This window comes from Ammospiza nelsoni, chromosome 7 (assembly GCF_027579445.1).
Source record: "Ammospiza nelsoni isolate bAmmNel1 chromosome 7, bAmmNel1.pri, whole genome shotgun sequence".
NCBI lineage: Eukaryota > Metazoa > Chordata > Aves > Passeriformes > Passerellidae > Ammospiza > Ammospiza nelsoni.
The window spans coordinates 24173020-24193532 of record NC_080639.1 but is presented as its reverse complement, the minus strand read 5'-3'; the positions used below and the strand labels follow the sequence as shown (position 1 = coordinate 24193532).

Sequence of the window (20513 nt, the reverse complement as noted above, 5' to 3'; positions counted from 1 at the left end):
ACCTGAGTGCTGCCCATGTGCAGGGGCTGCCACAGCAGTGGTAGCAGCTTTGGGCATTGTGAAATGAGCCTGCTGCCCTTCAAGGGCAACTAGCTGCTTGCCATGCTTGGCTGTCCATCCCTGGTGTCTGGCTGTCCCTGGGGTCTGGCTGTCTGTGACCTGCTTTGGAGGTGGAGGGATGGTGGGGCAGGAGGGGCTGGTGGAGCAAAGGGCTTTGAGACAGCGGGGTGTCCAGCCCTGGGCTCCCCACTGCCAAGGAGACAGGGCATGGGCCATCAGTGTCCTGCGGAGACCCTGTCACCCAGACTGGCTGGGAAGGATGCTCAGTCCTGGCAGCCCAAGCCTGCCTGTCTGCACTCCACATTCCCACTCCTGCCTGCCTTGGAGATCACCCCGTCCCTCTGCTTTCCTGGGATATGGCGTCAGTGCACACTGGGTCTGGCAGACAGGCTGCCCTCAGCTGGTCCCTTCCCAGGCACGCAGGTGCCCAGGCCTGGGCTGCAGCACAGAGGGCAGCCAAGTTGGCACGGAGCTCCTGGTGCTTCCAGCCCGTGCTCAGTTCCCACCTGCCCGCACAGACGGCATGGGTGAGCACAGCCCCTGCACCGACAGGCTGGTGCCCTGCTGCCAGGCAGCCTCTCTCAACTGGCATGGCCTCGGCAGGGGAAGAAGGATGCTGTCCCCGTGCTGGGACAGTGGCCATGGTGGAGTCTGGGCCAGTGCCTGGAAGACATTTTGCTGGCCAAATCCCCATGCTGGCTGGGTGGCTTTGAAGGGGCTGTAGAGTGCTTGGGCAGCAGCCCAGGCAAAGACTTCTCTGCAGGCTATGCCAGCTGCAGGCAGCAGTTCTGGGGCATCTGGGGTGCCCCACTGTCACTCTCGAGCTTGGGCTGGAGCAGAGGGCTGGGGGGCACAGTGCCATCACCGAGGGGACCCTGTGTACGCGCGTGCGCTCAGGTGTGTGAGCGTGCGTGGCTGGGCATGCGCCGCACGTGCCCACCTACAGCCATCCATCTCTGCGTGTGCGTGGGGGCATGTGCCTGTGGGGCCGTGGGTGTGCAGCGGGGGTGCATGTCAGCGCTGCCAGGTGTGCCCTGCCTGTGGGAGGGCGTGAGTGGGGCGACATTTGTCATGCCAGAGTGCGTGTGAGAGGTTGTGGGTGTGAGTGGAACTGCGTGTGCTGGGATGGGGTGTGTGTGTGTGTGTGTGTGTGTGTGTGTGGTGTGGCAGCAGTGTGAGTGCAGGGCAGGTATCTATCACCGTGCCACGGGTAATGCTCTGTTCTCTTTTCCTTTGCAGAAGACCGGCCACTCGCGGCGCTTCGGGCGCTTCACGCATGGTGCGTTGAGTTACCAGGACCTGACTCCCCCCGCTGCCCCGAGTGTGCCAGGATGAAGCCCACCACCATGCAGCAAGCAGAGGCTGGGCAGGGCTGAATTGCATCTTACCAGCCACAAAATAGGGTCCCAGTCAGCCAGGAGCTCACAGTGTCCCCCATGCAGCTGGTCTGCTACTGGGCCTGCAGCTCTCCTTGCTCAGGGGCTGCCAGACTGTTGTGGCTAGGATTGGGAATCTGATGCACTAGCAGGGCACGAAGCAGTTGGTCGAGTGCTGGGCTGCAGAGGGGTAGCTTGGAGTGGGGGGAAGCAGTGTGGCTCCCCACACACCTTGAGAGTGCAATGGACAGGAGCAGTGGTGGGTCTGGGAATGTGTTTCTCACTGCAGGAGTTGTTTGCTGCAGCTTGTGAGGGCTTGGGCAGTGGCAAGGAGGAAAGTCAGTCCTTCCCTGGAAGCATGGCACTATTTTTTCTGGAATGGCACATTAGGGTGATATTGAAATGGCCTTGCCACATCCTGCCTGGTGGGGGGCAGCTCTTAGTGATGCCCTGCCCTGAGAATTTTGGCTTTATCAACCGCTGTTGTGCTGTGGAGCACAGCTGTGTTGTACAGCACTTGCTCTGGTGGGGCAGAGGATGGACTTGTACATGCCAGGGGAGGCTGTGTCACATGGACACATGTCCGTGTGCCCCAGCACCCCCAGGAGTGCCCAGCTGGGCACAGACTGGGAGGGTCAGCCCCAGGCTGAGATGCCTTGCAGGCACAGAGGGATGCATGGATACTGCAGTGGTGAGGGCACAGCTCCAGGGATAGGGGTGGCTGTCCTGCTGGGCGGGATGTGGCTGTGGCATGGGGAGGGAATGGTGCTGTGCACTCACCGGTGGGACGGTGTGTGCGAGGAGAGGGTCTGTGTGCAGCGCTGGAGCGGTGTGCAGTGACTGTGATGCAGAGTGGAGACGTGGTGGGGAAGGGCTGGGGACAAGGCCCCCCCCGGCTGCCCCCGCGTCTCCGCAGGCCGGGCCGATAACCGGGTGTTGATGTCTCTCTCTCTCTTGCTGCCCCTATGGAAGCGAAGTTTTCCGCTCCTGCAGGAAACAAAGCTACGGTAGGAAGACGCCTTCCCAATGCCATCACTGTCCCTATAGTGGACCCTGTGCCCCAGCCTGCCACCCTGCTCTGTCACTTCCACTGTCCCCTTGCTCTGCTTTTTTGTCCCCGTGCCACCTCTGCCAGCTGTGTTCGCACTGCTGGCACTGCCTCCCTTCCTCCCATCATCTAACACTGTTCCTGCCTGCCCTTGCCCTGCTGGACTTTCCCGCTCCTAGTCCTGCCTTTCCCTCCTGGCAGCTTGTCCCTGCAGGTCACAGGCATTCCTCCTGCCCTGGAGCTGCCTGGGCACTGCTGTCGTGCTCCTGGAGCCAATGGGTCTGAAACAGGCAGTACCAGTGTGGTCTGCTGTCTGTCTGTCTGTACCCTCACTCCCTACTCTCCCCTCCCACCCCAGACTCGGAGACAGGTGAGGATGAATCCGGCGACCCCCAGGTGACACAGCGCAGTGATCTCCAGGATGAGACGGCCTTCAGCACCCCCACAGGTGAGCAGGGACACCTGGCTGGCACTGAGCCCTGACACTGGCTGCTGGCCATGACTCCCCACAAGGCCTCTGCTGGCCAGGCTCTAGGGGTGTCCATGGAGAGGGAGATGTGATCCACCCATACAAAGCGGGGAGGGCTTGAGGCAGCAGGGTGCTGCTCAGGACATGCTGGGACACCTCACAGTGGTTCAGCCCTCTCTGAGGAGGAGGCTGAGCTTGTCCCACAGGCACCCAGTCTTGGCTCATACCTCTTCTCTCAGGTGGGTCTGACACCCTCATGGACGCCTCCATGAACACAACGCCAACCTCGGTGCTGGCCCTGTCACAGGCAGAGGAGCGCTCCAGCTGGTCAGGCAGCCAGCAGACCGTGGTGGAGAAGGAGACGGATGCCAGCCTCTCTGCACGGGGACCCTACCTCCGTCCCGCTGCTTGGCCGCAGCCGCAGGGAACCCCAAGGCAAGCAAACACGCCGGCCCCGCGTGGCGCCGAGGTGCGGCACCTGGGCGTGGAGCCGCTGGTGCGGGCATCACGGGCTAATCTGGTGGGCACGAGCTGGGGGTCAGAGGATAGCCTGTCGGTGGCCAGCGACCCGTACGGCAGCGCCTTCAGCCTGTACCGAGGACGGGCGCTCTCGCTCCACGTGTAAGTAGCCAGCGGGAGCACACGGAGGGGACATCGCGCTGGGGCCATCTCCTTCCAACCCCTGCAGCCATCTCCTTCCCTCCACCCGGCCTTTCTTTGCCTTCACCTTCCCCGACGAGGAGTGGGGACTCTGAGCAGTAGGCAGCCTGTTCTCGGTGAGAAGGTGGGAGCAATGCAGCCTGGGGGTGATGTAGAGTGGGGTCCCTTTCTGCTGTGGCCAGGTTGAGGCTGGGTGTATCTCCTGTGCCACTGTTTGAGGTGCAGTACCCCACCTGCAGACTATACCATGGGCATTTTCCTCTTCCACCCCACCATGGTGGGGTGCAGCCCACAGTGTGGGGAACTGGAGGTGCACAGTAGCCTGGGACACACATAGGCATCTGCTCATGGTGCAGGGGTGCTGCCTCCCCAGATCCTGCTGATGTGCTCAGAGCCCCCGTCCCTCCCTGCCGCCTTTGGTTCCCATACCTGCAGGCCTGCTCCTTTGACCTCCATCTTGCTCTTTTTTTTGTTTAAGGCTGCTTCTTCCACCAGAACCTCATCTCCACCTTATGATTTCCACTCTGCGTTTGCTGAGCCCCTCTGGGGGCAGTGGGATAGGAAGATGTGCCCACAGCAGCATGTGCACAGGCAGGGCTTGCAGCCTTGGGGACCCCTTCTGGCCAGGCTGCACTGCCTCAGCACACCAGGACATCCCAGCAAACTGAGTCACCCCCCAGCCCCTGGTCCTGTCTGCATGGTGGCCCCGGGGAGGGACTCACTGGGTAACCCAGCATCACCCTGCTGTTCCACATGAGTACCCCTGGGCAAGGGGTCCCAGCAGCCCAGGACTCTCACCTCACCCAGCCAGCTCCCAGTGGTCTGAGGGTGACCAGACGCCATTGCTGGGACCCCTTGGGTCTCCCCAGGCTGCCCTGACTGTTTGACCCCTTTGCCATGCCCCATTGGACACTGTGGTTCAGACTGGAAGCTGGAATGCAGCCAAGCAGGTACAAGGGTGGTCTCTAAGTCATGCTCCTCTGTCTCTGCCCTTGCAGCAGCATCCCCCAGGGAGGCTACCGGAGAGATGACCTCCACAGAGGCCCTGTCTCTCCAAAGCCTGGTGCAGAGGCCCCAAGATCCCCCGCTGCTCTGCCACTGACTGCCAAGCCACCCATCGTCCGCTCGCCATCTCCTCGTGCTGGCACAGGTCTGCAACTGCCCGCTGGCGCCGCATCCCAGCCCGCTGCCCGTGGCCCTGGCGTCCCCTCCTTCACACCCGTGACCCCCCGCAAGAAGTCCTCGGTGCCGGTAGAGTACCAGGACATCGTTCCTGAGGAGTACGAGGAGAAGATCAAGAAGCCCAAGTCCTCTGGGTACTCACAGGGAAGCACACAGGACTCCCGCCCGCAGACACCCATGAGCGACACCTCCGGCCGCATCTCCGTGCGGGCATCGCCCAAGCTGGTGCGTGCCGGCTCCAGGATCTTCGAGCGGCTGCAGTACTTTGAGGAGCGGCAGAGGAGCCTGGAGCAGGACAGTCCCTTTCCCGCGCGGCCCCACCTGCCGCTGCGCAAGACGCGCTCCCTGGAACAGCCCAGCAGCGGGCCCCGCCGCGCCAGCACTCCGGGCGGCTCGCGGGAGGAGCTGCGGGACGGCGGCCGCTGGGAGCCGGGCAGCACGGCAGCGTGCCGGCGCCTGGCCTTCCGGCAGAAAGCCGCCTCCTTCGACGAGCGAGGCAAGTTCGCCAACCGCGTCTACGCCATCGAGCACAAGTTTGCGGAGGAGCTGAGCCGCATCAAGCGGACGGTCTCCAAGCAGCAGCTGCGGCGCTCCCAGGAGCTCTGCAAAGCCGGGTCGCCCCCGGCACCCTCACCCCCAGCGGCCAGCGAGCCCCCCGCACCCCGCGCCCCCCGCACCCCCCGCGCCCCCTCCTCTCAGGGCGCCGGCGGACGCAAGGCACTGCCCCCCAAGAGCTGCCCGCCGGCAGAGAGCACACACGTCATCCAGCACCTGGCGCTTTCCAGCGTGGCCTTGGTGGGACCTGACGGGGAGCCGCTGCCGGGGGGGCAGCGCGGGAAGAGAGCCCCGGTGGGGGGAGGTGGGGCGACTGGACAGCCCAGCTCAGCGGAGGATGCCAGGAGGGGCCTGCAGCAAGAAGGCGTTGGGGAAGTGAAGAAGAAGGAGCAGTGGCCATTGAAACAAGCCAGTCCGCAGGGAAGGGTGGCCCTCTCGCAGGCGGGGCCCGCCGAAGGCAGTCTGTACCCCGATGGAGGCCCCGCCCGTGGCCCCGGGGCACTGAACGAGGCTCTGGCTGCCCGGCTGGCCGTGCCCCACGGACTGTACCGGCGGCCAGAGACGCCCTCAGAAGTGCGGTTCCTGCCCTGGGCAAAGCCAGGCATGGAGCAGGAAGCTCGTCTGGAGCGAAGCTGGGCAGGACAGCACGGTGTGGGCAGGGATGTGGAGAGAAGGCAGATGAAAATGTCAGAGAAGAAAGAGAGTGGCCGGATGGCTCAAGAAGGCAGGAGCACACGGAGCAAGGGGAAGGGACGCCGAGCCAGGCCCACCTCTCCAGAGCTAGGTATGGGCATGGCCTTCTGCCCTCCTGCAGGCACAGTGCTGGCCTGGCCAGCCCCTGGGTGGGTTGGGGAACCTTCATCCTGCCCCTGGGAGGTGTGGTGAGCCCAGGGGTGGAGGGATGAGACTCTGGGGTAGTTGGCACCAAGCAGTGCCATAAGACAGACCAGCCTGGCTGCCAGTTTGCTGGGCCTTGAGGTTACAACGCTTGCTATCTTCTCCATACCTCTTGTCTGGCACAGGAAAGATACAGCACACTGAATTGTGGTCTGGGACACAAAGGACCCACTGCAACTTGTCCTGTCTGGGCCATGCTCGGTGGTCCAGGCAGGGCATGCAGCCCAAGCTTCCCCAGGGGAAGGTGGCTTGGCTGGGCGAGAGGTGTCCTGCCCATCCCAGCATGTTAGACCGGACTATACCTGGGCTGGCAGCTTTTAGGCTCTGCTCTAGCCAGAGAAGTGTCAGGCCCATGTGTCTGAGGCTCCTGGCACAGCCCCAGGACTTTTGTCCGTGTGCTGGGGCCATGAGAGGGGAGGGAGCTGGGAGGTGCTTGCTGATGTATTGGGGTGCAGCAGGCACCATCCCATGAGGGACTGGGGGAAGTTCAGGGTGGGGGATGCAGCAGGCTATATGACCCTCCTTCTTCCACACCCCACTGTCACCTCATTTCTTATGCCCTATGGGGATGTACAACAAGCTGTATGCTTCCTGCCCCTTCCCGGTCCCCTGTCTTGTCCCCAGTGCCTGCTCTGAGCCATGGTGGATCCTGATGTGTCCATTCCATCCACTGCATGGCCTGAGTACCTGCTCACGCCCCAGAGAGGGTTGAGCAGTGGGTTGGGAGACCCATGCTCTGCCTGCATGCAGCCCCACATGGCACAGCACCCACCCAGTTCACCCTGCTGACAGCCACGGGGCCCCTCTCTCCCTGCGCAGAGTCCTCAGATGACTCCTATGTCTCAGCGGGTGAAGACCCCCTGGAAGCCCCCATCTTTGAGATCCCCATCCAGGACATGTCCGTTGTCGTGGGGGCAGAGGTGCTGCTCAAGTGCATTGTCACGGCCAATCCCCAGCCAGAAGGTGAGCTGCCCTGGAGCGGGGTGTCAAGGTCACGGTGTGGCAAAGGGACTCTCTGCATGCCCATGTCCCACCTGTGAGGCGTGAGTGGGACACCCAGGCTGAGCTGGGTGTCTCAGGAGAGGTGATGTGCCCGCCCTGGGAGCACCCCTTCTCAGACAGGAGTGAAGTGCTTGAGTGCTGCCTGCCAGGACAGGGGTCAGAGGACAGGGTGCCTGCTGTCCCCCAGTGCTGGGCAGGGCTGTTGGGAAAGTGGGAGAAGGGCTACTGAGCGCTGTGAGTGACGCAACCTGATCTAGTGGGTGGCGTCCCTGCCCATGGTGGAGGTGGGGGGGGGATCGTGTTGGAACCAGAAGATCATCAGGGTATCTTCCAACCCTGATGGTTTCTTCGTCATGTCTTGAAGACACCAGGGTGTCTTCAAACCCTGTGGTTTCCCGGGGCCAGGAGCTTAGGGCTGATGGCCTCCGGGCACGCTGTATCCCGGAAGTGCGCGGGGGCAGCTGGGCATCCAGGACCGGTGCCAGTCGCCAAAGCCAGGCAGAAGCCAAGCCGCTCTAATTCCCTCTTCCAGCCTCCGCTGGAGAGCCGGAGGATGTCAGGAAGCAGATAGGGACCAGCCACGGTCTCTCCGTCGGAGGGCCGTGGGATCCCGGGGCTGCTCCCCATAGCAAATGGGTTCTCAGGCCAGGCAAAGGAGCGCCTGGCCTCCCCGGGCCCCTGCGCGGGCCCCGGGAAAGCTCGGGCTCTGCTGCCCACGCGTGACCCGCGCCTCTGCCGGCAGTGTCCTGGAGGAAGGACGGGGTCCCGCTGCGGAGCAGCACGACGCGCCCCATCAAGGCGGAGGGCGAGCGCCACACGCTGCTGGTGCGTAGCGCCCGGGTGGCGGACGCCGGGCTCTACACGGTCACCGCGGCCAACGAGGTGGGCGCCACCTGCTGCAGCGCCATCCTCAGCGTGCGGCCCGGTGAGTAGCGCGGCCGGAGGGACCCCGGGAGGCAAGGAGGGAGGCAGACAGGGAGGGAGCGAGGGCTGGCGCCGCGGCAGGCAGGATGCCAGCTCTGCCGCTGCTGTCACTGGGAAGAAACCGGCTTCCTTACCCTACAAGGCTCGGTCTGAACCAAAGCAGCTGACGTGCTCCCGGCAGCCATGGCAGGATCCTGCCGTGGGGGGAGCGGGGTCAGGCTGTGAGCATCCCCTGGCGCCCAGCAAGCAGCCCGGTGTCCGGCCCCCACACCTGCCCCGTGTCCCGCTACACATGGGGGTACCTCAGCCTGCTCTGCAACCCGCAGACCATGTGGGTACCCCGGTCCCCAGCCTGCAAACCCTGTGGGTACTGCTGCCTCCAGCATGTGCACCATGGGGATATCCCAGCCGGCTCCCCGCCCCGCAAATTGTGGGTATATCCCTGTGCTCCACTCCGCTAGCCGCGGGGAGACCCCCGCCCCACAAACCTGTGGGGACAGACACCCTGCCCGCCCACCGAGCTGCTGGCCGGGGAGAACCCCCGGCGCTGGCCATGGGGATACCCAGCCAGCTGCGGCCCCAAAGCCCTCCCCATTCCAAGAGAGTGTTTCTGGGCGGCCGGCAGAGGCTCAGAGCCGCCCGACGGCTGGAAGGACCCCAAACTCCCCCGCTCCGTGGTTAGGCGGGACAGGGCACCCAGGGGCAGCCGCGGCCGGGCAGGGCACAGCGGTGGGGGCCGGGAGGGGCCCGCAGACCCCGACCCGCCGCGGGCCCTCCCCCAGCTGCTGGCCCAGCCCCGGGGGCCGGCCGGCGCTGGGGCGGGGAGGGCTCAGCGGGCCGACGGCGCTGCGGGCGGGAGCGCCCGGCACCGGCAGCGCCGCGGGCACCGAGCGAGGGTGGTTCGACGGCGTGGCGCGGCGCGGCTCGCGGGGCCGCCGTGGCCCCGGTGAGTGCGGGGTGCTTCGGGGGCGAGGGGAGGGTGCGGACAGGGGGAAGTCGGGCTCAGGCTCGCAGCTCTCCATTGGAAGCTGCCTGCGGGTAGCACGGACCCGCGGGGACACAGCCCTTGCCCCGTACCGGGAAGGCCGCCCGCCACTCCCGGCGCAGGGCAGGGAGTTTGAGAGCGGGCGGCCGGAGGGGGCCGGAATCCCCATGGTGGCGACTGGGCTCTGTCGGTCCCCCGTGCCGGTCGCCGCTCCCCATCCCGTCCCCGCCGGCCCCCGTGGCCCGCACCCCGCGAGTCCCCCAGTGCGGCCCTCGATGGCGGGCGGGCTGCAGGAGGGAGCGCAGCTGCCAATGTCACCTTCAGCCGTGCCGGCCCGGGCAGGGACAGCCATCCCGGGAATCCGGGCGGCTTAAGGATGGGAGCGCGGGCTGCTGCGTAAGAGCCACTTGAGCCCTGCTGTCGCCTTGCGGAATATCGCGTCCCCTTATCATCCCGCGGCGTGCTTGCTGCTCACCCCCTCCCCCGGCGCGGCCACGCACCCCTTCGCTGCCGGCCCCTGCCGAGCCGGGATGGGCCGCGGGGTGCGTGTCCACGCCTGTAATGCAGGGTAGAGGAAAGGGGTGCCCTACCCCGCCTGTCCGGCCCCGGTTTCTGCCAGCTCCTTATCCAGCCTCTCCTGTGCTAGCACCCGCTGTGGAGCGGCATGGGAGCTTGCCCCCCGCCGTCGGCCAGGTCAGCCCCATCACATCGGACGAGGAGTACCTGAGCCCACTGGAGGAGTTCCCAGAGTCCGGCACCCCCCAGCACCGACCGGCCATGAAGCTGCAGCCAAGAGCCGAGCATGGGGCTGCGCGCGGCTCCCCTGAGACCACCTTCAAGGCTTCACCCACCTTCGAGGTGAGATAGCAAATCCCCCAGGACTGGTAGAGGGGTGCAGTGCCCTGTGACTCCGGTACCATGGTCCTCGGTGCCTGGAGGTGCTGAGTCAGAGCTTCCTAGCCCTTGGTCTGATGTGGGGTCCTGCCAGCACCTGGGCAGGCTCCACCCCACCATCTTCCCTGGTACTCCTGTTGTGATAGGGGACAGACAGACAGCCCTGGGTGCAGTGGTGGGGTGCAGATGGTGCTTGCTGCTTTCTGACCCCTCTTTCCCCAGGTATCCTTGTCGGACCAGTCGGTGCTGGAGGGGCAGGATGTTAGCATGAGTGTCCGCGTCCGTGGGGAGCCCAAGCCCATCATTTACTGGTGAGTCCTGCTGCTCTCTGGGATCACAGCTGGGCAGAAAAGGAGGGGACAGGAACAGTGACCCCTCCATTTGGGGATGGTTGCATGGAGCTCTGATCCTGAGCAAGGAGTGTTGGAGAAGGGTTTTTCTGGGGACAGGCAGGCTGTGTGTGCAGGGCCAGGTGTGACCGCGATGCTCTGCCTCTGTCTGGAGCAGGCTGAGAAACAGGCAGCCGGTGAAGTATGGGCGCCGGCACCACGCGGAGGAGGCAGAGGGCGTGCGGGGGCTCTTCACGCTGCACATCCTGGCGGCGGAGCACACCGACACCGGCTTCTACACCTGCAAGGCCGTCAACGAGTATGGCACCAAGCAGTGCGAGGCCAAGCTGGAGGTCAGAGGTAAAACTCCCTGAGTATGTCACCCAAGAATGTGAGAATCCAGCTGGCTCTAGTGCCCTGCATGAGCTGTGGGGAAGGCACCACTGCAGGCCCCCCACTTGGTGGTGTGACATAAGAAGGGGACAAGCCATCTCCCCCTGTGGTGGCACAGGTGGGGAACAGGAAAGTGGAGCTGCGTGCCTGGGGCTGTCCGCAGAGGCTGGCCCTGCAGCAGAAGGCAGTCTGCCTTGCTGTCTCCTCCATATGGGACCCAGATGTGCAGCCCTGGGTCCCACCTGTTGCCTGCTGTTCCAGAGCCCCACTGATCTGACCCAGACCCAACTGCTTCTCACAGCCCAGCTTCACCCCACACACACACTTATGGGGTGAAGTGCTGCCCCTGGCTCACCAGGGAGGGCTTTTGGCCTTGGGGGCTCTGTAGGAAACATGTCCTCATGCCCTGCAGCTTGCTCCCTCCTTGCCCCAGGCTACCTGAAAGCTCTGTGCCAGGCACAGGGCAATTGCAGGGGGTCCCTCCCTGCCCATTTCCAGCAATGTCCCATACTCACGGGACTTCACTGTCCACTCCCCTTTCCTCGCTATCGCTCCCCAGCCCTGCTGTGATCCTCCTAGGACCCCAAAGTATGTGTGCAGTTTTGAGGGGGTGAGGGGGGAGTTGGAACTGATAGCCAGGCTCTACCTGGCCTGGTATCCCCAAGGCCAGGGAAGGGGCCTGTAGGGATGAGTGATGCTGCTGCCCTCCTCTTGCCCTTTGCTGTGTGTGCCCTGCTCCCCCAGCCCTCCCCGCTGATGGCTGCTTGAGCCCCCTGAGCTGTGCCGATCCCAGCCCGGCCTTGGCTGCGCTGCTTGCACGCTGCCTGCCGGGACAGCGCTCCCAGCCCCCAGCAAAGCGCGGCGGCACGGGGCGGGAGCGGAAGCTGTCCCAGTGTCCCACGACGGGCAGGAGCCGGGCTGGAGGGGTGATGTCGAACCCCATCCCTTCTTGGGGGGCTCAGCAGATGGCTCCGTGCCTTGCTGCCCACTTGCACCCCTCGTGCTGGCGCTGGTATGTGTGTCCGTGCCGCTGCACTAACCCTTCCGCTTGCTGACTGCGGTTTTTGTCTGTACGCAGGGGGAGTACGATAAGGGGGTGCATCTCTCAGAGCCGCGGCTGCGGGGCTCTTAGTTGGACACCTCTTAGGCAGTGGACCTCACCTTGTGTTATTACCTCCTTCTCCATCCGCCGCCTCGTCCTGGACGCACCGCGGGGACGCGCGGGCCTCAACTGCGGGCCGGGGCTCGCCAGATGGCCGGGGCAGGCGGCACTGAGGCGGGCGGGGGGAGCAGCAGGGGAGCAGCAGGCGCCCCTCAGCCGGGCCAGGGTGCCCATATGATGCTGTCTTGTCTCTTGCTCCATCCGTTTGTCCCTGTCTGTGTGTTCTGCTGCCTCTCTCTTGCTGCCCAGGGAAAGGGAGCAGGGAGCTGAGCCTGCGGTTGCCGCCGTGCCGGCCAGGGCTGTAGGGAAGGAGCTGCAGGGCGGTGGCAGCTCTGTGACAGTCACCTTGGGGCACGGGAGACAGGAGACCCCAGGGACACCACAGGGGAACACCCTGCGTGAGGTGCAGGCGGGAGGGAGATCATTGGCCCCTTTGGCTCACGGTGGCCACTCAGGTGCCAGCTTGGCCGCCAAGACACGTCCCTTGTAGCCCCAGGGCTTGGGTCCCTCAGGAGCATCCCCTGGCTGTGGGTCTCATCTTCCCAGGGAGGGGGCTTGATGGGGGGGCGGGCTGCGAGGCCGTGACCCTTTTTTTTTTGTAGCTCTAATAAAATCTGTTTGGTAAAGCGCTGTGTGGTGTGTTCCTGGCACGGACACCTCCCCTCACCCCCAGCCCCCTCCCTGCTCAGCTCTGCTTTCCACATCTCGCCTCCCATCCCACCCTTCCCTGCTGCACTTCCTGCCCGCTGCACCAGGCCCCCTCCCCGCATGAACCACTGCCCTGCATGTACTCCCACTCCATCCCTGCTACCTCTCATGGTTGCTTTTCAGTTGCTGAGATGCATCTCTCTCTTTCTTTCTCTCTCTCCCCCCTCCCCGGGCAGCTCGCCCCGAGTGCCAGTCCCTGGCCATCGTGGTTCCCCTGCAGGACTTGGTGGTCGGGGCGGGGGAGCTGGCGGTCTTTGAGTGCATGGTGGCCGGCCCGCCAGACATGGACGTGGACTGGCTGTCCCGGGGCCGGCTGCTCCAGCCTGCACTGCTCAAATGCAAGATGCATTTTGATGGGCGCAAGTGCAAGCTGCTGCTCACCTCTGTGCATGAAGATGACAGCGGAATCTACACCTGCAAGCTCAGCACTGCCAAAGGTAAGCGGTGGGCATGCAGCTCCCCCAGGGGTTTCTCACTCAGGGCTTGACCCTAGCAGGGGGAAAGACCCCCCTACCTTGGGCTCAGGGCTCTTGTTCCCAGGGATGTAGCTGTGAGTGCTGGAGATAGGGTACAGGGAGACAGGGGGATAGGGAGTGGGTGGTGCCCCAGGTGCTGGGAAGATTTCTCAGGGAAACCTGGTGTGTGTCAGTTCTTGGACTCCAGTACCCTGAGCCCTGCAGCTCTGTCCCACCCCACTCCACTCAGCTCCTCTGCCAGCATGCATGTGGCTCCCTGAGACATGGGAAGATGCATTTGTTCCATGGGTGCACCCAGTGGAGACCTGGAGTCCAGCTGTCCCTGTCCCCTGGCTTCAGAGCTTGTGGGCATGCTGCTCCAGTACTGAAGTGTCTCTGCTGGCTTGGGAGGTGGTGGGGAAATGGGCAAGGAGTCAGAGCTTCCCAGCCTCTCCCACCAAACCATCACTGATGACAGCTCAGCAAGAGCTGCATGGGCCTCTGTCCCATGGCTCTGGCACAGCTGTGCCTATGCATGCTGCCCACAGCTCTGACCCACACAGAATCCACTCTCCTGCCCATCTAGGCAGCAGGGCTGGGAGGGCATTGCAGGGAGAAGCAGCAATCCCTGCACCCTGTGGTTGGTGCTTGTGCAATCCTCCATGAAGGCGCTGTATTCCCATGGGGCTTTGAAGGCAGCAGCAGTTTGGGGCTCAGGCAGGTGAGGGAGTGCCTGAGAATGGTGTTGCCCATCCTTACCCAGGGTGGGTGACAATACCATCATGGCAAAGTGGTCCCTGCTGGAAATCCCCTCACCTGGAGCATCAAGCCTGCTCGTGTCCCCATGCTGCTCCTTGGATGCTGCATGTGCTGGCACTACCTGCTCAAGCATTGCTTCCCCATTCCCAAGGGGATAGGCCAGCTGTGATCTCCTGCCCTGCGAGGAGGACAGGGCATCCTCCCACCCCACCTTGCTCTGGCAACTGTACTGCTGTGCAGAAGGGAAAGAGGAGTCTGCTGCCATCAGAGCCCTAGCCCTGGGCATGGGGACCTTGCACACATTTGTGCCCCCTGCCCTGCACAGGGACAGAGCCTGGAACCCCACACACCCAGGCTCAGCCCACACCATGTGTGGGGTATGCTCACCCACAGCATACTGGGTGCTGGGCTGCAGCCAGGGGGTGTCACAGGCTGCTCCTGCCCTGCACAGGCACGTGCTGTGGGGCTCACAGGGCCTGCTCTCCTCGCAGATGAGCTGACCTGCAGTGCCCGGCTGACGGTGCAGCCCTCTGTGCAGCCACTCTTCACCCGCAAGCTGGAGGATGTGGACGTGGTGGAAGGGCGGACAGCGCGCTTTGTCTGCATGATCAGTGGGACTCCCCCTCCGACGGTTACTTGGACTCACTTTGGTAACCCCCAAGCTCAGAGGGCTTGCCAAGGGCCCTGCAGGGAGACCTCATCTCCCTTGGGGCTGCACCCAAAGGCTGCAGCTGGCTGAGGCTGGAGGGGATGCTGCTCCTGATGGTGGTGTGTGTTTCTGCACAGGCCTGCCAGTGCAGGAGGGGGAGAACGTGCGGATTCAGCAGGACGGAGGGCTGCACTCACTGGTCATTGTGCACGTGGGCAGTGAAGATGAAGGGCAATACAAGGCAACTGCCAGGAACATCCATGGCCATGTGGAGTGCTCTGCTGAGCTCTATGTGGAGGAGCCACGGCCATCTGCAGCCTCCCAGATGTAAGAGCTGGATGGTCACTGAAACCTGCTTCCCCCTGCTCGCTCCCCTCTGGGAGCTGGTATCCAACAGGCTTATGCAAAGCCTAGGGCTGGGCTGAGCTGGGGGCATTGCACCATGCTCCCATTGTGAGCATCTGTGGGCTCTTGCAGCTCTAAGCTGGAGAAGATGCCATCCATCCCAGAGGAGCCAGAGCAGGTGGAGACAGAGACAGAGTGCTTCACCATGCCTGATTTCCTGAAGCCACTGCACAACCTGGACGTGGTGGAGTCGAAAGAGGCCGTGCTGGAGTGCCAGGTGGCCGGGATGCCCTACCCCTCCATCACCTGGTACCACAATGGCTCCCGAATTGACAGCACCGATGACCGCAAGATGATGCAATGTAGGACTCCTCGTTGCCTTCCCCACCCCCTGGGGTCCCTCTACATGGGGTGGGAGAAAGGGGAATACCTTTATAGGAGGCATCACCCCCCAGACCTTTTCACCCCATGAGGCAGGAAGGGGAGCTCTGTGCTGCTTATTAGCTGGTAGGGTCTTACCTGTGTCCCCCTGTTCTCCACCAGATAAAGACATCCATCGTCTGGTATTCACGGCTGTGAGCCACGCACACGCTGGTGTCTACAAAAGTGTCATTGCCAACAAAGTGGGGAAGGCCACGTGCTATGCACACCTCTATGTCACCGGTAAGCAGGAGCAGACACCACCTGGGATGTGTGGCCACTTGCAGCCACCCTGCCAGGCTGTGACCCAGGATTGTCATGAGGTCCTAGAGGAATAGGATCACAGGGCAGCTTAGGTTGGATGGAGAGGACCTCAGGAGTTCTCTAATCCAACATAAAAGTGGGGCCAGCAGTGCAGTTCTCATCTTGTGTGGTCAGGAGCCATCCCTGGACCACTAGGTTCTGCATGAAGCTTGCTGGCAGTGCCAGTCCTGCAGGGTCTGGCAGGCTGAGTCCACACCAGGAAGCCAGAAAGAATTACTGGTCTCATCCATCCCCGCAGTCAGTATCTCCCAGAGCGTGAGGCAGATGCCCTGATAAGCTGGGGCAGTTCCTATGCTTACATCCCTGCCCACCTCCCCCTGCAGATGTGGTGCCAACCCCCCCAGACGGGCCCCCCACTGTGGCCTCAGTGACTGGCAGAGCCATCACGCTGACCTGGAACAAGCCCAAGTGGCTGGACGCTGCCATAGGTAAGGGGGCAGGCTATGGGCAGGAAGCTGGCAGGGCGTGGGCAGTGCCATGATGGGGTGCATGAAGTAGCTCCATGCCAGGGAGCTCCATGCACTGACCCTCTCCCCTTTCAGACCCTAACTCGGTGACCTACGTGGTGCAAATGCAAGTGCTGGGCACGATGCAGTGGGTGGTGCTGGTGACTGATGTGCAGGACACCACCTACACAGTGCACAGGCTGACCAAGGGTGCCCAATACCTCTTCCGTGTCGTCACTGCCACTCCCAAGAGCAACAGCAAGCCCTCCCCACCTGTGGGGCCCGTGCAGCTCCTGGACCGGGGTGAGAAGGGCAGTGGGGAGGGAGTGGGTAGCTGGGCTAGAGGTCTCTGTCCCTTGTTGGGTGACAAGCTGCCCAGGGCTGGGTGGCATGGAGTGGGCAGGGGTTGGTGAAAATGCATTTGGCAGGTCCCTACCTGGAGGAGGCCCCAGTCATCCTGGACAAACCAGATGTGGTGTATGTGGTAGAAGGCCAGCCAGCGTCCATCATCATCACCCTCAACCATGTGGAGGCCACTGTCACCTGGAAGAGGTACGACACGGCACTGTGCCTTGTTGCCTGCCCCGTGCCTAGCATCGCCCCACAGGATGCACATAGAGGGATTTCCACCTCTCCATGCATCCCACTGTGTGTGGGTGGGGGGCTCCTTCCCTGGGGCTGGTCTGGGTATGCACACAGGGATGATGTCCAGGGCTCTGAGGAGTTGTGGGGTGCTATCTGTAGGGTATTAAGGGGCAAGAGGCATTGGGGAGGCAGAATTAGCAACAGAATGTGAGCCCTTGTGGAGGCTGTGGGGTGGGAACTGGGGCTGACTGTGGGTAAGGAGGTGGTCCTGGGCTGTGGGGTGGGATCTGTCAACGGGGCAGCGGTTCTGCCTGTGGAGCTATGATGTGACAGCCGCTGTGCTTGCAGGGCTGGGCAGGTGCTGGGGGAACTGGAGGGCACGTGTGAGATGATGATGCCAGATGACGACCAGCACTGCCTGCGGCTGCTGCGTGTGGGCCGGGGGGCTGGGGGGCTGCTGGCCTGTGAGGTGAGCAACCGCCACGGCACTGCCCACTGCACCCTGCGCCTCCGCCTCGCAGGTACGTGCCCCTGCACGGGGAGGGTGTCTCTCTGCTGGGGGGTGCCACCCTATGGTGCTGCTCCAAGCCCATAGGCTGGGGGGGCCATTGCCCCATGGTGCCCCATGCCTGTATGCCATGGGGGCACTGGCCCACAGAGTGACACTGGTCCTCAGTCCTTCACACTCGTATGTTGTGGCAATGCTGACCTGTAGGGTGGCAATCATGGGGATGATAAACCATGAACCATGCATTGGCACTGCTGCTCGGTGTCCCATACCCATGTCTGACCTGGGCAGAGGTGTCCTATAACTGTGTACATGGGGAGGCAGTGCCTCATGGTGTCCCTTAGCCATGGATGCCATGGGTGGCACTGCTGCAGGGTGTCCCATCCCTGCATGTAATTGGGAGGCACTGCTCCCAGTGCCCTACAGGCAAGAACCATAAGGGACACCTCCACAGTGCCCCACAGTGCCCCACATCCATATGTAACGAGAGATGCATTACCACAGTGCCCCATGCCTGTGTCCTGAGGGTGGCACTGCCCCACAGTGCGCCACTCCAAAGGGGAATTGCTGAATACTGCTGCAGACACATGCCATTAGTGGTTTGCCCTCCCACTTCCATGTGCATTGGAGTGGCACTGCCCCATGTCACTCCATGCCTCTACCCCTACTTGCAGCACCTCACAGCTGTATGCTCTGTGCCACTGGCAGGGGACTGGCACTGCCCCATGGTGCCCCATGCCCCATCTCTTGGCAGAGGCACCACGCTTTGAGTCCATCATGGAGGACATTGATGCCCAGGAAGGGGAGACACCACGATTCGCTGTGGTGGTGGAGGGGAAACCACTGCCGGACATCATGTGGTACAAGGTGGGCTGGGAGTCCCCATCCCCTTCCTGAACCATATTCCCACGAGACCCACAAATTTCACAGCATCACTGGGGTTGTTGCACTGGTGATAAAGGATGTGTCCCATGCCCTGCCCATGGGGAAAGGGTGGTGGGAGTTGGTCAGGGGTGGGACAGGACGCCCCCAATACCCCTGTTTCCCCCAGGATGGGGAGCTGCTGGAGGAGAGCAGCCACCTGAGCTTCGTGTATGAGGACAATGAGTGCTCACTGGTGGTGCTGGGTGCTGCCGAGCCTGACAGTGGCGTCTACACCTGCACAGCCAAGAATCTGGCTGGGGAGGTCTCCTGCAAAGCAGAGCTGGTGGTGCGGGCAGGTACGGCTGACTGGCTCCCCAGCCCCTGGGGGTAGAGTCTGGATGTCTGGCTTGCCCCTTGCCAGCGCCTTTCCTTCTCCCAGCCCAGCCCACTGCTGATGCCAGCATGGAGGAGGATGCGCTGCACAAGGCACGACGCCTGACTGACTACTATGATGTGCACGAGGAGATCGGGAGGTAGGTGGGCCTGGCATGATGGGGCACCCTGGGCACTGCAGGGATGGGGGCACTGGAGCCAGGCTGCACCCTGGGGCGCCAACATAGGGCACTAAGCTCCATTATATGCCTGATCCTGGTGTGCTGGGGCTCCTCTCAGCTGTCAGGGGATGCTCCTGTGCCAGCTTAGGCTGGGGACCTGGCATGGTCAGAGAAAAGCCAGGCTTGGGCTCTCTGTGCCTCTGTAACAGAGGCAGCTGAGGCTGCAAGCAGCTCCTTGCAGAGTGGGTGCCTGTGCCAGCTGCTCAGGGAAGGGGGAGGTCTCCTGCTCACGCACGTTCTTATCCTCCCTTACCCCTGCTGCTGAATTGCAGGGGGGCTTTCTCCTATCTGAGGAGGGTGACAGAGAAGAGCACCCGGCTGGATTTCGCCGCCAAGTTCATCCCCGGGAGGACCAAGGCCAAGCAGTCGGCGCGGCGGGAGCTGCACATTCTCTCTCAGCTGGACCATGAGCGCATTGTCTTCTTCCACGATGCCTTTGAGAAGAAGAATGCCGTCATCATGGTCATGGAGCTGTATCCTCTGGGCACTGCTCCATGGGTGCACAGCAGAGGGGAGGAGGGGAGGCCTTTGCATGGGACAGGTGGGCAGAGTGGGTGCAGAGGAGCTGGGTGTGGGGCACAATGGAGCACGGAATTTTTATGCTCCTTGACTGGGGCCCAGCTGCTCTGAAGAAGAGCTGCTGGACAGGATGGTGAGGAAGCCTTCAGTATGTGAGTCAGAGGTGAGTGAACACTGTGGGAGCAAAGTGATGTGGAAGAGAGGGATCCTGGGGACAGTAGTGTCTGTCCCAGCCTAGATATGTGTAGTACTCATTGTATCAGGCTACTAAGGGGGCCACAGCCCACATTCTCCTCTGCACAGGGTCAGTGTGTGGCTGACTCCTGTTTAGGCTGCCCACTCTCCTCACCCCATCTCTTGCAGGTCCGCTCCTACATGCGGCAGGTCCTGGAAGGGATCTGCTACCTGCACCAGCACAGTGTCCTGCACCTGGACATCAAAGTGAGTGAGAGTCTTTACAGACTCCTCCTGCCCGGTGCTTCTAGTGAAGGGCTCCTGGTGCACTGGGTGAGAGTGGTCCTCTGAGAGGGAACATTCATGCCCTGGGTAAAGCCCCTGCGTCCTGCCAAGCTCCCCTTTGCTCTGCACTGTCCTGTAGCCAGAAAACCTCCTGATGGCAGATTTGAGCAGCGAGCAGATCCGGATCTGTGACTTCGGCAATGCACAGGAGCTGACGTCTGAGGAGCCACAGTACTGCAAGTATGGCACCCCTGAGTTCGTGGGCCCTGAGATTGTCAACCAGACCCCTGTCTCCAGCGTCACCGACATCTGGTAAGGGTGGCCCTTGGGTGGTCGGTGGGCTCCCTGCTATGCCAGGAGAGACTGGGCACCCTGGAGGGCTTGTGATGTGCAGTAACTGTGCTCTCCTCTCTGCAGGCCTGTGGGGGTTATCGCATACCTCTGGTAAGTGCCCTGGTGTGTCTTCACAGAAGGGACACCCTTTCCACCCCTTCACCAGTTGCAGAGCTGAGGCTGTGACCATGCACATGACTCCTTACAGACTCAGCCTCCTTTCCAGCTGCTCCTACCTCTGCCCTCCCCATGGCACCAGGGCTGTGGTCTGAGGTCCTGTCCTCAGTCTCCATACTTTCCATGCTGTTTCCCATGCTGTCCCCATGACTGCAGAGATGGGGTCTGGGGTCATGTCCTCAGTTCTCTGTATTTTCCATGCTGTTTTTCATGGCCACATGGCCCAGTGACAGTGTCTCCTCCATGGCAGCTTGACAGGGATCTCCCCCTTCGTGGGGGAGAATGACAAGACAACACTGATGAACATCCGCAACTACAACGTGGCCTTTGAGGAGAGGATGTTCCAGGGGCTCACCCGGGAAGCCAAGGGCTTTGTCATCAAAGTGCTGGTCAACGACAAGCTGTGAGTACT

The 20513-nt window shown here is 62.7% G+C and overlaps 1 protein-coding gene across 1 annotated transcript in view; it reads left to right on the top strand.

The window, feature by feature from the left end:
• Nucleotides 1–20513, top strand: part of SPEG (striated muscle enriched protein kinase) — a 38199-nt gene that overhangs the window by 9495 nt on the left and 8191 nt on the right. The window contains exons 2-27 of the mRNA XM_059475907.1: nt 2843–2932; nt 3193–3574; nt 4612–6134; nt 7067–7210; nt 7992–8174; nt 9805–10016; nt 10275–10363; nt 10560–10741; nt 12821–13081; nt 14350–14508; nt 14645–14834; nt 14985–15214; nt 15396–15515; nt 15920–16024; nt 16139–16345; nt 16471–16594; nt 16976–17148; nt 17890–18002; nt 18187–18355; nt 18439–18532; nt 18886–19086; nt 19235–19295; nt 19496–19573; nt 19731–19903; nt 20009–20035; nt 20352–20504. Of these exons, the coding sequence (XP_059331890.1) occupies nt 2843–2932; nt 3193–3574; nt 4612–6134; nt 7067–7210; nt 7992–8174; nt 9805–10016; nt 10275–10363; nt 10560–10741; nt 12821–13081; nt 14350–14508; nt 14645–14834; nt 14985–15214; nt 15396–15515; nt 15920–16024; nt 16139–16345; nt 16471–16594; nt 16976–17148; nt 17890–18002; nt 18187–18355; nt 18439–18532; nt 18886–19086; nt 19235–19295; nt 19496–19573; nt 19731–19903; nt 20009–20035; nt 20352–20504 (5443 nt within the window). The remainder of the gene's footprint in view (nt 1–2842; nt 2933–3192; nt 3575–4611; nt 6135–7066; nt 7211–7991; nt 8175–9804; nt 10017–10274; nt 10364–10559; nt 10742–12820; nt 13082–14349; nt 14509–14644; nt 14835–14984; nt 15215–15395; nt 15516–15919; nt 16025–16138; nt 16346–16470; nt 16595–16975; nt 17149–17889; nt 18003–18186; nt 18356–18438; nt 18533–18885; nt 19087–19234; nt 19296–19495; nt 19574–19730; nt 19904–20008; nt 20036–20351; nt 20505–20513) is intronic.